Below are 15179 nucleotides of genomic sequence, written 5' to 3'. Positions count from 1 at the left end.
TTAATGTCATTTTAGTACTGCACTTTGAAGCCACAAGAGGGCACCATAAAAAAAACCTTCTAAGTACCCAAAAAATAAATAAAAATAAAAGCATATAGTATGAAATACCACCTGCACAGAAGTATTTCAAGAGTCAAAACGTTTGTTAGATACCTGACTTTATCCCTCCAACCTACCTGCCTCAACAGTTAGGAAAATCTAAGATGTTAATAATAATATGTTAATAATAATAATAGTGTTATAATGTTAATGTTATAACATGTTATATATATAAAATATAAATGTATATATATAAATATATGTTATATTTATATATAACATATTATAACATTAACATTATAACACTATAATTATAATTATATATTATAGTTATATATATTTTATCTATATATAATATATAATATATAAATAATGTTATAATATGTTATATATAATATATAAATATATATAAATAAAAACATAAAATGTTATAATGTTATAATAATAATGTTAATAATAAAATGTTAATAATGTGAGAATTAAATACAAAATTCAACTGTGGGCAATTAAATGTTGATGTTCATATGCAGTTACTCAGACTTCTTGCATTAATATCTGAACTAGATTTTCTTAATTTATTTTTATATCTATATTAACACAATAAACGGATAGGGAATACCAGAGAACTCAAGTAGTTTCAGTTAACCTGGGAGTAAATGATTAGTGTAAACATCTGCTCTTTTTTTTTTCTTAAAAAGAAACAGTACTAACTCTGCATATTGTCAGTGAACCACCAATTTCACTGACTGTAGGAGTTATCACAAATCATTCCAGTTCTTATGAAAGAAGAAAGTTCTCAGAATTGAAAATTTTAAAAAATGAAAAATTCCAGGGAAAGAAAAATGTATTCCTATTCCAAAAAATGTGATTGGTACTATGGAAATGCTAAGAAAATAAAAATTGGTAGTATGTAATAGAATTTGAGACAATTTAAGTCATTGCTCAAAGTCTTAAGAATTTTACAGATGTCAGGTGAAAAAACTAAGCTGGATCTTTGACTTTTAAAACACACTGATTCAGGGGCGCCTGGGTGGCACAGCGGTTGGGCGTCTGCCTTCGGCTCAGGGCGTGATCCCAGTGCTGTGGGATCGAGCCCCACGTCAGGCTCTTCCGCTATGAGCCTGCTTCTTCCTCTCCCACTCCCCCTGCGTGTTCCCTCTCTCGCTGGCTGTCTCTATCTCTGTCAAATAAATAAATAAAAAAAAAATTTAAAAAAAAAAAAAAAAAAACACACTGATTCACCTTTTTTTCTGAAGTGAGGTCCACACTGGATAGCTTCAAACATGCTCAGCTTTATCAACACTATTATGTTAGCGTACTTCTTTACCAACATCTGGCTAGAAGATACAATGGCTGACACCAGAAGTGTAACTCTCTATGGGTCATTCATCTACAAAGTTTAGTCTTCTAAGCTTGTATGTGTGACAAACATGAAGTTATTCTATGGTTATAGTTTCTTTATATTATAGTTAAACTTAAAATTGACTACAAACAAGTCTATAGTGACCATTTCAGAATATTTTCAAAGAGGTTTAATTACTATAATCGAACAACCAAACTTAGATATGGCGGCTACCACATAAGCATACACTGGGACCCGGATGTGGCAGCTATCATATAAGCACTAACTGGGACCCAGAGAGGTAAAGTGGCTTCTTTACGAGCGCATGGCTATTGGGTTGCCTGGATGGCTTAGTCAGAAAAGCATGCAACTCTTGATCTCAGGGTGGTGAGTTCAAGCCTCATGCTGGGTGTAGAGATCAAACCAATAAACTTAAAAAAAAAAAAAAAAAAGACTGCATGACTAAGGACTGAACCAGATTATGATTCTAAACCCAGTGCAGCACTGTTGAAAAGAAGTATAATGTGAGCCACAAACGTAAGTCACATATATAATTTTAGAGTTTCTAGTAAACACATTAAGAAAATTAAAAGAAAAAAATTAATTTTAATATAATTCATGTAATGCAATATGACATAATATTATTTCAACATGTAATCAATATAAAAAGTTGGGATAGTTTACATTCTTTGTGTGCTGAGTCTTTGAAATCTGGTATGTATTTTACACAAGCCATGTCTCAAATGGCTGCTGTATTGAACCATGAAGGTCTACTCCACATCTCCTTTCTCTAAGTATTTAGTACAACAGAGTTAGTTATAGGATAGTTTGTATTTAAGTAATTATGAAAAGCAGAATAAGTCAAATAAACTAAAGCTAATTTTTATTAAAAACAAATCCTTTAAAATATAATTATAATAGATTTATTAAAAATAATAAATTTCCCTAATGTCAAACATGATTTACTTTACAAAATTTTGTATGTAAGCACTGCTATTCTAAACCATACTGTTATATAAAGTAAGGTACATTTTAGTGTACTTAGAGGAATAGAAAAAAAGAATTTCAACTTGTCAAAAATTCCCCAACTCCAAAAGGAAGACTATCTATAAGAAGTATAGTAATTGAAAAAAAAAAAAAAGGTGAGCAATTTGAGGAAATGAAGAAATATCATTACATGAGATCACTGCCTCTCAACAAGCTCATTCACCACTATTTGTAAATTTGGGCAAGTCAAACCATTTTATTCTAGTTTCCTCATCTACTAAATAGGCAGAAACCTAACTGCCTCTCCCAGATGTATTTTTCTCCATTTTTCTTACTAAGGTAAAACAGAAACTGTTGGGATTAACAATGTGCTCTGCTAAAAAAAAAAAAAAAAAAAAGTGCATTTTTCCAGCTTCGACCATAGACAGGGATGGGCATGTGAATAAATTCTAGTCATTTAGATGTAGGAAGAATGGCCAGCTGTGGCTCCTAAGAAAGTGCTGGACATTTCCCATGACAGAAATGAGGCCACGGTGGTTGGAACTACAGCAGCGTTCTTGTGATCATGAGTCCATCCTGAGACAGAAGCCACAATAAGGATCACAAAGAAGAAAGTGAGAAGAAGTCCTGCGTATTGATTGCATGACTAAGCTGCCACACCAGTCCTAATTTCTTTAACGTTAGAGAAAAAAGAAATGCCCATCTTGTCTAAAGGCTCTCAATGTTTTAGCATCTGAATGTCAATTTAACTGATACACCCACCTACAGGATCATTGTGGGAATCCAAGCAACAGATGTAAAAACACAGTATATCATGAAAACTATTTTCAAAAGTATTTTGAAAATCTAAAAGTCCCATCTGATGGATAGATGATACACAATCTATTTTAAAATGTAACGCAAACAAACAATAGTGACACATGATTAAGAAAGAGCACTCTAAAAGAAAGCCACTGTTTTTATTAATTTTTAGGTATTTGTGGTTAGTGTTAAGCAAAAATGGCTCTGAAAAGGAAAACTTAAAGAAGTTTCTTTTTCTATTTCCAGAAATGATTTAGAATTACAATGCAAAGAATACATGCTTATTAATAAATCTTTATTTTGAATATAATATATGCTAATGATTAATCACTGAAAACAATTTAAACTTACAAGAGAAGTCAGTCCTTCATTATCGACAATCCAGTCTTCCTTTTCAGCTAATCTCTTTATTTCTACAGAGAAAATAAGCACACAAGTATTTTTTATTATAATTATCTCACTGAACTTTATAGAGATAAAAATCTAAAAAGGTTATGGTTTTTCACTGTTATTTTATATGGGTTTGTAAAAAAATGAAAAATAGGTAATAAGTATAAAACATAATTCTGATAGACTCAAGGATTTAAATGTGTATTGTTTCCTGGATTTTTTTCACAAAACATTAATGTAAATAAATTTAGTACAATTTGGAGACGGCTAAGCTAGGCTTAATGACAACTTTATATAATGGTTTATTACTTATTCAAGGCACATTTGAAAATATTCAACATGTACAAAATAAACTACAAAACATTTTTTTCCTAAAATACCTGATGAAAAATTTATATTCTGTTTTAATTCTAGACAGTTCTGATGATTGGCAAAGGAATGCTACCCGTCCAAACCTTTTAGCATTTTAGGCTGTCTCAGGTCCTTGTGGGGAGCAGGTAAATTCAGTGGACACTGCTGTTTCTCACCTGGATTCTATTCCCTTTCTGTTGACACAGTATATTTAGTCATCAATTCCGTAGGGATGTGACCTTCTTTTTTTTTTTTTTTTTTTAAGATTTTATTTATTTATTTGAGAGAGAAAGCACGGGTGAAAGGGAGGAGGAGAGAGAATCTGAAGCAGACCCCACACTGAGTACAGAGCCAACGGACTCGATCCCACAACCGTAAGATAATTACCTGAGTGGAAACCAAGAGGTGGATGCTTAACTGACTTAGCCACCCAGGTGCCCCAAGATATGACCTCCTTACTTCAAAGTCCTGGTGACAGTTATGGCTTATGTCATTTGTAATGATGTTCTTAATTGTCTTTGAAAAGATTTAATATTCAAAAGGCTGCTTTGTAAAGATAACCCTGCTTTTTATGATTGTATGTATAAAATCCTGAAAATTTTAAAAGGTATAAAGAAAATGAGCATCACTTATAAACCACTGTTACAGGTCTTTCTTCTGATTTTACATGGACATTTCTAAATATTTAAAATATACATACAGGGACGCCTGGGTGGCTCAGTTGGTTAAGCGTCTGCCTTCAGCTCAGGTCATGATCCCAGAATCCCAGGATCGAGTCCCGCATCGGGCTCCTTACTCAGCAGGAGCCTGCTTCTCCCTCTGCCTGCTGCTTCCCCTGCTTGTGCTCTCTCCCCCTCTCTCTTTCTGACAAATAAATAAACAAAATCTTTTAAAAATAAATAAATAAAATAAAACATACATACATACTTTCAAAATTGGATTCATACTTTAATTTTATACTATACGTTTTCTTTTTTTTTTAAAGATTTTTTTTTTTTTTTATTTGACAGAGATAGAGACAGCCAGCGAGAGAGGGAACACAAGCAGGGGGAGTGGGAGAGGAAGAAGCAGGCTCATAGCAGAAGAGCCTGATGTGGGGCTCGATCCCAGAATGCTGGGATCATGCCCTGAGCCGAAGGCAGACGCTTAACCGCTGTGCCACCCAGGCGCCCCTATACTATACTTTTTCTACTTAACATTTGCCATAAAGGATGTTCTTATATCCTGAAATATTTTCAAGTACAACCATTTTAATTTATGCATGGTCTGGCATCTCAGGTAAATAGGATTTGGGAAGATATTCAAAAAAGGAAAAAAATTCTATTGAGCAGCTATTTGTGATCTAAAATATTCAAGTTTCCATAAAAGTAATGTTCTCATTTTCAAGGGTTAAAAGCTAGAAAGAGGTGGCATATTCAGATAATCATTGTTTAGCAAATATCATCAATTTTTCTTAACATACCTTCTGCTGTGTGTTGCAATGTGACCGTCACACAACGTACTCGGAGATCCAAAATAAGATCCTGGATAGTCTGTAACATGTCATTAGGAATTTCAAGGGCAGTCAATGATTCGTAAGTAAGCCTGTGAAAGAGACACAACAAAACAAAAGTGAGCACAGTGGGATCTTGAAGCAATTCCTGTCATTAGTTTGGCCAGCCTGTGGAGGTCATAAGCTACAATATAATACTGAAAGCAAGGGGAAAGTAAAACCATAACAGGAATTACAATACAGCAGTAATATTGAATTAAACAATAAAAAAGATGCACATTCAGTATGACATTCTCATCAAGCATAAGCACCAGGAAGGTTTAGGAGCTTAGATGCTACTATGATACAGAGGAAATACTGGAGGCAAGAAGACAGAGTAACATTCTTTGTTGACTATATTAAGAAATCATATCCCAAACTGAATGTGTGTTTTTTTTTTTTCCCCAAAAAGACAAAAAAATTTTACTTCTTTTCAGAAGAATGCGTCCATATTTACCTTACGGTCTGGATGACATGAGCAAGCCACTGTCCTGAGAGCTCAGACTTCACCTCCCAGCCTCCATACTGCCTCACTCCACACTCTGGGATGCTGAGTGGGAGCAGGGCTCCACGGATCAACTTCACAAGACACTGCATTACTTCTTGAATCATTTTCTAAGACAATGATGAAAGTAAAACTGCATTAAAAGTCATTAATTTGATTAAGTCAACTAAAGGAATCTGCCTGAACAATGATGAATAGTTTGAATGTAGATAAAGATTTCCAGTAACTTTGGTGGAGAAACTCTTACCCTGTGAAAAAGTCTACATACTTATCCTTAACTTACCTTAAAATCGTTTTGTCTTTGCCTTACATTCTTTGATCTTTCAATCTGGCCTGATTTCTCTGCAGTCTTAAAAATTAAAAAAGCAGAATCAAATATATTAGTTGTCTTCAGATAAAAATAAGAAATGCCTTAGCAGTTGTATATAAAGAGAGCATAAGATATGGTTTTAACTTGACTGAAAGGAATGTTTAAGACATACTCTGAGTTTCTGATTTAAAAACAGACTTAATTAGAAAAACTTCCTTATTCCAAAAAGAAGTTATTCATCTTCCTAAAAACCTTTAAGTACAATTTCCATAAATAAGCCCAAGAATTAAGTAGAAATTACCTTTTTGTAGGTGAATTTCATGTGCCATGTTCATCAATAATTGTATATGGTTAAACCTAAATCATACCCATGATAACCTTCTCAATACTATTTCTCATTAGCTAGCGAAGAAACTAAAGGAAGAGTACACTCTGGATTAATGTCTAGGAATCTTAGGATATCCATTCCCTTCCCTTAAACATTTATAAATGAACATTACATTTGGCATTTTATTTTTAAAAAATTATAAATTGCTATTCTTTCAGGGATTTTATAGTCAAATTTAGGAGAGAATATGTTCTTGAACTCTAGAGTTAAATTTTTATCTGTTTACTGCTAGCCATATTTTCCTTTGATATTTCTTTCTCCGGAAAGTAATAAGTGGAAGACTACATTGATTAAAAGAGAAATCTATTCAATTGGATTTCAGTTAACTTTTTACTCCCAAATTTTCTAATCAACTAAATATTACCATATAAAATACCTGAGAAGGATAAGCTTAGAAAACTTTCCAAATAAGTAATAACAAAACGGTATGATGAAAAAGCAAATTCTGATACTTCACTAACATAATACGAAATTATCCTTTAAAGTTAAAATGCTTATGTATTATTGGTTCGAGACATGTCAAGAGAACTCTCAAGTTAACAACAACTGACTTCAAGTTAATTTTAAAATACAAATAATGTTATATATATTTTTGGTATAAGCTAGAGAAACTGTATAGAGTTCATTATTATAATGAGCATTACTAATATGAATGAGCAAAAGAAGGGTAAGGATTGCTCAATGTTTTCAACAAAAACATCAGATATTCCTGATAAAAAGTGGTCAACATACACATACATACATACCTCTTCAGGCTCTAATTTACATTTATTTTATAATTTTATATTAAACTATATAGCTTTTATCATTTTTTCTTTGTAGACATGCACTTTTGCTTTTAAAGAATCAAAGTTTAATTTTTGAAAAAACTACACCTAAAATTCACCTTAGTAATTAGTCAACAAGCAAATTCCTAAATTCATTAGGCAACAATACACAAAATTCTTTGTATATGAGAATTTCACTTAGAGGCTGACGTTTTTCTCCCTTTATTTTTAAGACAAATGACAAGTAACTGAAGTGTTTTAAAGCAACAGTGAGAAGGGACTAGAGGGGCTGGTATTAGGAGCACAGCCAGTCAGAAGGATGCTGCACTTACCTAGGTGAGCAATCACAGCGCCTTAGACAAAAGGAGGTGGAGCATGAACGCATGTGGATGGCTTAGACACAGGCTTCCAAGGGAGAGGTGACTGAACCTGACAATTCTACTGGGTGTTTCAGTGAGAAAGAGATGTCAAGAGTGACTCCCATCTGAGTCATGACCACTCAGGTAAGTCCAACTGGCCCTGAAAGTCTGTTAGCCTACTTTCTGTTTCTGTCAAAGTGTGATACTCTGATTCAAAGTAACACTTTAGGCAATATAGTGGCCTAGGTGCAGAAAAGCAAATGAATGGCCCCCGGCTCACCAAGGTGATAAATTAGCTATTCTCTAAGTAGTGCAGTTTGTCAGGTCTTAGTCTTAGCCACTTTTTTTCTCTATACACTCTCACTAATTTATTTTCAAGGCTTCAAATACCATTTCTATCTAGTGCCTTCCTACTTTGGATTCTGCCCTCAATTCCAACATGTGTGTGTAGGGGGAGGAGTTTTCCCTCAAAAACAAGGAACTCTCCAGACGCCATCTGGGTGTCCTACAATTCAACTCAATTCTGACACAATCTACCTGGAGATAACGTCAGATCCAACAAGTCAAAGGCTCCGTCCTACAAGATTTGCACCCCCCAACACACATTTAGATGCCAATCTCAAGACCAAGTTGTCACCTGTGCTTCTGACGTATTGGCTACAGACTGGAGGTTCCTATAATTCCCTGCATGGGTTCAATTAATTTGTTACAACACCTCATAGAACTAGGAAATGTGTTTCCCCACAAGATTACCAGTTTATTATAAAAGGATAAAACTCAGAAATGGCCAGGTGGAAGAAATGCATAGTGCAAGGTATGAGAAAAGGGTACAGAGCTTCCATGCCCTCTCTGGGCAAGCCACTCTTCCTGAATCTCCACACATTCACCAACCTGGAAGTTCTCTGAACCCTGTCCTCTGGGTTTTTATGGAAGCTTCATTACATAGGCATGATTGATTAAATCACTGGCCATTGGCAACTGATTCAACCTCCAGTTCCATTTTCCTCTGTAGAGTCTGAGGGTTAGACTGTAAATTCCAACCCTCTGATAACATGGTTGGTGATCCAAGCAATCAGCACCCTCATCCTTAGGTGTCGACAAAAGTCACATTATTAACATAACAAAAGACCTTTCCCACTCCTCCCTTAAGGAAATTCCCAGGGTTTTAGGAGCTCCGTGCCCAAAACCAGAAGACCACCATATATATCTCTTATTATAAATCACAATGTCACACTTCCAAATTTGTATTTCTAGCCCAAATCTTTCCTCTTGAATTTCAGACTGTCTAGTTCATATCTCTTCTTGAATAACTCACAGTAATCTTAAACTCAATACGTTAAAAGTAGAAAACTGACATTTTCCTCCAAGCATGTTCTTCAAGTCTGTCTTTGTAAATGGCACACCTACTCATTTGAGAGTCCATTTGGTAGCTCTGTGTTAATTTTTGTCCTCATCTTACTCATCTGATCCATTGGTAAGTCTGGTCAGTACTACTCTCAAAATACAAATGAAATCTATCATTTTCTCTCCAACTCCACTAACAAAACCTTAATCCAAACACCATCATTTTCTGCCCAGAAAACTTCAATAGTTTACCCACTCTGACTTTTGTTCCCTGCCAATTCATTCTTGAACAGGTAACCAGAATGGTCTTTTTAAAACCAAAACTCTGGTCAGGTTACTCCATCAGTTGGAGTCTATCCATGGCTTCCCACCATACTTGGGGTACATACACATTCATTACCACGGTCTATAACGAAGCCCTGTCAGTTGGTCCCTGCTCCTCCTCTAGCCTCATCTCCTGCTTCTCCTGAGACCCTAAACCCACTGCTCAGTATACTCTGAATGTTTTGACTTTCCTTCTGTTTTTCAAATATGCCAAGCTCTTTTCCTTGGCTTTGCAATGTGCTATTGTCTTTTCCTAATACAGTCTTCTCACCAATTCTGTGTGGCTATTTCCTTCTCATGCTTCAAGTTTTGGTTTCTGTGACATCTCCTCAGAGAGATCTTCCCTGACTTCCATCCCACTACTGATATTCTTTATCTTAGAACCCTATTTGTTTCTTTCATAGCTGTTAGCAAAATTTAAGATACACTTTTAAAAAATCTGTCTCTCCAGGAGGGAGAGGTCATATTTATCTTGGTCACTATTTTATATATTTATATATTTTTAAATTTACGTATGTATGTGTTACATGTACATACATGTGTATGTGTGTGTATATACATGAATCAGTACCTGTCATACAGTGTGTTTAGGACATTCAATAAATATTTGGTGAATGAAGGATCACCTAGGGTTAAGGTTCTTCAGGACATCCTGGGATATATTTCAGAAAGTATGATGGCCCTGAATACTACTAGGTAAATTTGAAGGTCTTCTTTAAAAAAACTTGAAGTCCTGGGTCTCCACATGGCTAACTGGCTCCTTGAAGGAGATCTGCCAGGCATAATCCTATGATATATTCCTGAAAAGTCCAACAGACTCACTGCTTCTCCTGGAGATTTAAGATAACAAAAGGGATAAGCAGAAGTTTAAGAATTTCCTGTGAATACTGGGGGTTGGGAGGACTCCTATAAGTGGGGAATTAAGATGTTGCTGAGGAACCCAGCACCCACTGTGATGTGAAGAGGCACAGAATGACACTAGAATTCTAAACTGCAAAATCTAAGTTAAGGACCTCGTGATGGTTAATTCTGTGTGTTAACCTGAGTGGGCCACAGGGTGCTCAGATATTTGTTTAACATTATTCTGGGTATGTCTGTGAGAGTGTTTTTGGATGAGATTAACATTTGAATTGGTAGGCCAAGAAAAGCAGATTGCCCTCATTAATGAGGGTGGAACTCATCCAATCAGTGGAAGGCCTGAACAGGAAAAAAATAAAAAAAAAGGCTGACCATCCTTCCAGTGAGGGGAAACTCTTCCTGCTTAACTGCCTTGAAAAGGGACACTGAACCGAAACACTGGTACTTCCTGGGTCTCGAGCCTCTTGGTTTTCAGATTGGAACTACACCATGGGCATTCTTGGGTCTCCAACTTGATGACTGCAGATCTTGGGGCTTGTTAACCTCCATAATCACTAAGCCAAATTCATTTTGTAAATCCTTCTCTTTATATACACAGTTGGAAGCAGAATGAACATCTTCTTGGTTCTATTTCTCTGAACCCTGAGTAACATAGTGCTGGCTTACTGTGCTGTGGACAAAGGGATGGAGCTCTGAAATAAAGGCATAATTTGTCGCAATAATGAGTCGAGCCAGCATAAAACTGTAAGTATACTGATATCAGATGGTGCTTTTCTAATTCTATCTGTCACAGTACGTAATACTGAACTTTTTGTATAGTAGGCTTTTTTTTTTTTTAAAGATTTTATTTCTTTATTTGACAGAGATAGAGACAGCCAGTGAGAGCAGGAACACAAGCGGGGAGTGGGAGAGGAAGAAGCAGGTTCCTAGCGGAGGAGCCTGATGTGGGGCTCGATCCCATAACACCGGGATCACGCCCTGAGCCGAAGGCAGACGCTTAACCGCTGTGCCACCCAGGCGCCCCTATAGTAGGCTTTTTTAATGGGCTAGTTATTTCATAGCTCTTTGTTCTAAATATTTTTAAATCAAAGACAAGAGTGAAGATCAAATTTTAAAAACATCATATCAAAATTAAAACTAAATTTTGCCCATTAAATGGGTGGTAATGAATGCATGATGACATCTACTAGACAAAATAATTTATAAACTTCAAGGACTGGCCTCCAAATATATATAAATTGGAGAGGGCAGGAATAAGTTTTAAGGCATACCTTTTGAAATTGTTAATTAAAAAACAGTAACTTATCAACATATTGAACTATATGTTCTATGCCCTATTTTTAAAAGAAAATCTAATTTTGGAACATAAAGTGCATTTTAATTTACATACTATGAGTTATGCAACTTTTAAAAATGTTGATTACTAATGTTTAAAAATTATTTGGATGCTTTAACATTTTTCACTCCAAATTATACTATATTTAAAATATATCTAAAGGTGAGATCTCAACCTACTATTAACCATTTCGTTAACTAAAAACCTTAACTCTTTCCTGCACACACAGACCAAAACTACTTTGTGGTAAGACCAACGGCTAGATTTCACTGTTTTGATTCACATATATTACTTCACATGGGCATGACTGGTTTGAAGAACTATTTTTTAAACTGTTGGAAACTCCATCTAAATCTTTAACAGATGGGCTCTTAATAAAGCAAAACAGTTCTCTAACTAGAAAAAAACTTTCAAGTAAATTTTGTTTAAATGTTACAGAGCTCTCTTACATGAGTTTAAATACCAACTATCAAAGCCTCGGAACTCTTCCCAGTTTTAATTTAATTAAATTTCTAGACTTCACTAACAGCTTGATATGGTGGGCACAGATTCCTAACTCCTCCATTCCCTTCTACTACCCTTCATTGTCTTAACAGCTTTTCAATAGAGTATAAATAGTTTAAAAACATGCCCAAATCTGTATAGTGAACTACACTCAATAATTACCATAAACTCTTAAAACCTTACAAATACAGATAGGTAAAAATACCATAGGCCTAACCAACTCAGTAGAGCTAATGTTTCACTAAAATATTCCAGATGAAAAACTTAAGAATTTTACAAACTCTAAAAAGACTCAAGATAAGGCAACTACTATCCTTGTATGGTAGGCCACCTGCAGCAGCAACGAATCTAGAAGGAAGAAACACCTGACTGCAAACAATTAACTAGGTTTAAAATCCACTTCCTAAGGTACTAATTCTTTTGATGAGTGAATCCGTCTAGACATTATTCAATATGACTCTAGTAGTTCAACAGTCCACTATTTCTTTTTTTTTTAAGATTTTATTTATTTTATTATAGAGAGAGAGAGCGTGCGCACACAAGCGGGGGAGCAGCAGAGGGAAAGAGAGGAGTAGGCTTTCCACTGAGCAGGGAGCCCAATGAGGGGCTCGATCTCAGGACCCTGGGATCTGAGCCAACCTGAGCCGAAGTGAGACACTTAACCGACTGAGCCACTCAGGTGCCCCAACAGTCCACTGTTTCTTAATGCTACTAAACTTTATTCCCTAAACACCTATTATGTGCCAGGCCAATGAAATTTTAAATACTGGAGTAAATATTTATTCCAAACAATAAGAGTAAATTTTCATTTATCTGCTGGACACTGTTGTAAACACTTCACTGACATTAACTCATTTAATTCTCAAGCCTGACCTGTGCAACCAGGCATAGAGTAGTAAAGTTATTTGCCTCAGGTCGCAGCTAATAAGTGATACATATTGTACATTTCTATTAAAACACTAAAATTAGTGTTCTGTGAAGGGCTGTGAACACAATCAGTCAAGGCACTGATATGGAAGCATCTAACCATTCCAGTCCTACACAACTCTCACGCAGCTGAGAGGAATAAAAATGCAAATTGATAGAGACATGTCTGGAAAGCAGAATGTTGAGAAAACTTTTTTCAGGACACCAGAAAAACTGAAATTAAAGCATTCTCCTCCTCAGATTGGGAGGAGCTAAAATGGTAGCATACTAGGAAGACCCTAGGCTTGTCTGGTCCCTCAAACATAACTAGATAACTATCAAATCATTCTGAATACCCAAGAAATCGACCTAAGGACTGACAGAACAAACTTCTCAATTAGAGGGAGAGAAGAGGCCAAATTGAGGAAGATAGGAATTATGGAGGTGTGATTTGGGGGAGAAAAGGATCACGGGTGCTGCAGAGGGGAAGGAGCCCTACTCACAGAGAAAAGAGAGAGACAGAGAAGAACGCACGGGGAATTGCACAAGGAGAACACTTCCCCAAAGCCACTAGCTGGGAAAATGAGAGGGGCTGGAGAGGGGCTATTTTTGAAAGTTTCTGCAACCAGTAGGGCTCAGAGACTGGAGTTCAAAGGTCAGCAGGCTTGGCTGAGATAGAGACCCTACTCCTGGAGAGAAGGCAGGCAAGCAGACAAGGGCAGACAGCACAATCCGAGGATTACATAAGGTACATGGGGGAGAGATTGTTCACTCTTCTTGGAGCACATCTGTGAGAGGTGGCATTCACAGAGACACCTCTTGGGGAACAAAAGAGCTGGAGAGCGCCATTTCTTTCCCCCACCCCTTGACCTAGGCACAGAGACACCTGCTGAGGGAAGAAAACCTGGACACTGGCTGTTTAGCCTGCTTTGCTCCAATTCCCACTCCCCTGCACTCTTGCATGACTGCCCTTCTCAGTCAAACCTGCATCCGTCCCAGAGTGGCGAGACCCTCCCCCAGAAGACCAGCTCAGGTCCTGCTACAGCATAACCTTAAAGTTTGGAGTTTTAAAAGTCAGCAGGCTTGGCTGGGATATAGCCCAAAGTGCACTGTGCTGCTTCAGGTGGGCAAGCAACTTGGAGACAGAGAGAAAAGAGCGATCTGAAAAACACCTGGGATGCACAAGAGGAAATTATTCACTCTTCTGGGAGTGCTTGCCTGAGAGCAGCAAGCACAGAGACTCTTCTCTAGGGACAAGGTAGCTGGCTGGTACCATTTCTCTCCCCTACTCAGCATAAACCAACTTCAGTAAACAGCACAATGCCAACACTGGCTGGCTAATCTGCTTATACCAAGGCCCATTCCCTTGCATTCTGCTGATACTGCTCTTCTCAGGCAAATGTGCCTAAGGACCAGTGCAGCGGGTCCCTTCCCAGAAGACTGGCACAAACCCCTGCACACACGTCTACTAACCATAGAGTTCTGAAAACTTCACTTGTAGTGGAAATAGCATCAGGTCTCATTTAACAAGCAGACCAGAGCACACCTAGTTAAAACTTGCCATACTCTGTCCAATGTCCAAACACTTCCAAATGCAGTAGCAGAATGCATGCAGCATACACCAGAGACACTTCCTGAAGCACCAGGCCCTGGACATTGTATGACCTCTTCTTTGTAAAGCTCTCAGGATCAGGAAACATAGAAAGATTTTCTAATACAGAAAAAGATAGAGACCTAGACAAAACAGAGGAATTCATCCCAAAAGAACGAACAAAAAAAGGTCACAGGCAGAGATCAAATCAAAAGAGATATAAGTATATGCCTGATGCAGAATTTAAAGCAACAGTCATAAGGATAATTGCTGGACTTGAGAAAAGCATGGAAGATATCAGGGAGACTCTTACCACAGATACAAAAGAGTTAAAAAAACAGAAATGAAAAATGCAATAACTGAGATTCAAAACAGACTGCATGTAATGACTACAACGATAGAAGAATCAGAGGAATGAATAAGTGATATAGAAAATAGTACAATGGAAAATAATGAAGCCAAACAAAAGAGAGAATTACGGATCACAGGAACAGACTTAGGGAACTCAGTGAACTAATCAAATATAAAAATATTCATATCATAGGA

The 15179-nt window shown here is 36.5% G+C and overlaps 1 protein-coding gene across 6 annotated transcripts in view; it reads right to left on the bottom strand.

Moving 5' to 3' along the window:
• The window catches only part of EXOC2 (exocyst complex component 2), a 608573-nt gene that overhangs the window by 456973 nt on the left and 136421 nt on the right, over nt 1-15179 (bottom strand). For all 6 annotated transcript variants that reach the window (XM_034660427.1, XM_034660422.1, XM_034660426.1 and 3 more), the window contains exons 14-17: nt 6230-6295; nt 5899-6056; nt 5373-5494; nt 3521-3582 (exon numbers count right to left, since the gene is read on the bottom strand). In XM_034660427.1, coding sequence (XP_034516318.1) covers nt 3521-3582; nt 5373-5494; nt 5899-6056; nt 6230-6295 — 408 coding nt within the window. The remainder of the gene's footprint in view (nt 1-3520; nt 3583-5372; nt 5495-5898; nt 6057-6229; nt 6296-15179) is intronic.

The sequence above is a fragment of the Ailuropoda melanoleuca genome, chromosome 5 (genome assembly GCF_002007445.2).
Source record: "Ailuropoda melanoleuca isolate Jingjing chromosome 5, ASM200744v2, whole genome shotgun sequence".
NCBI classification, from domain to species: domain Eukaryota; kingdom Metazoa; phylum Chordata; class Mammalia; order Carnivora; family Ursidae; genus Ailuropoda; species Ailuropoda melanoleuca.
This window is presented reverse-complemented; position numbering and strand designations above follow the sequence as displayed.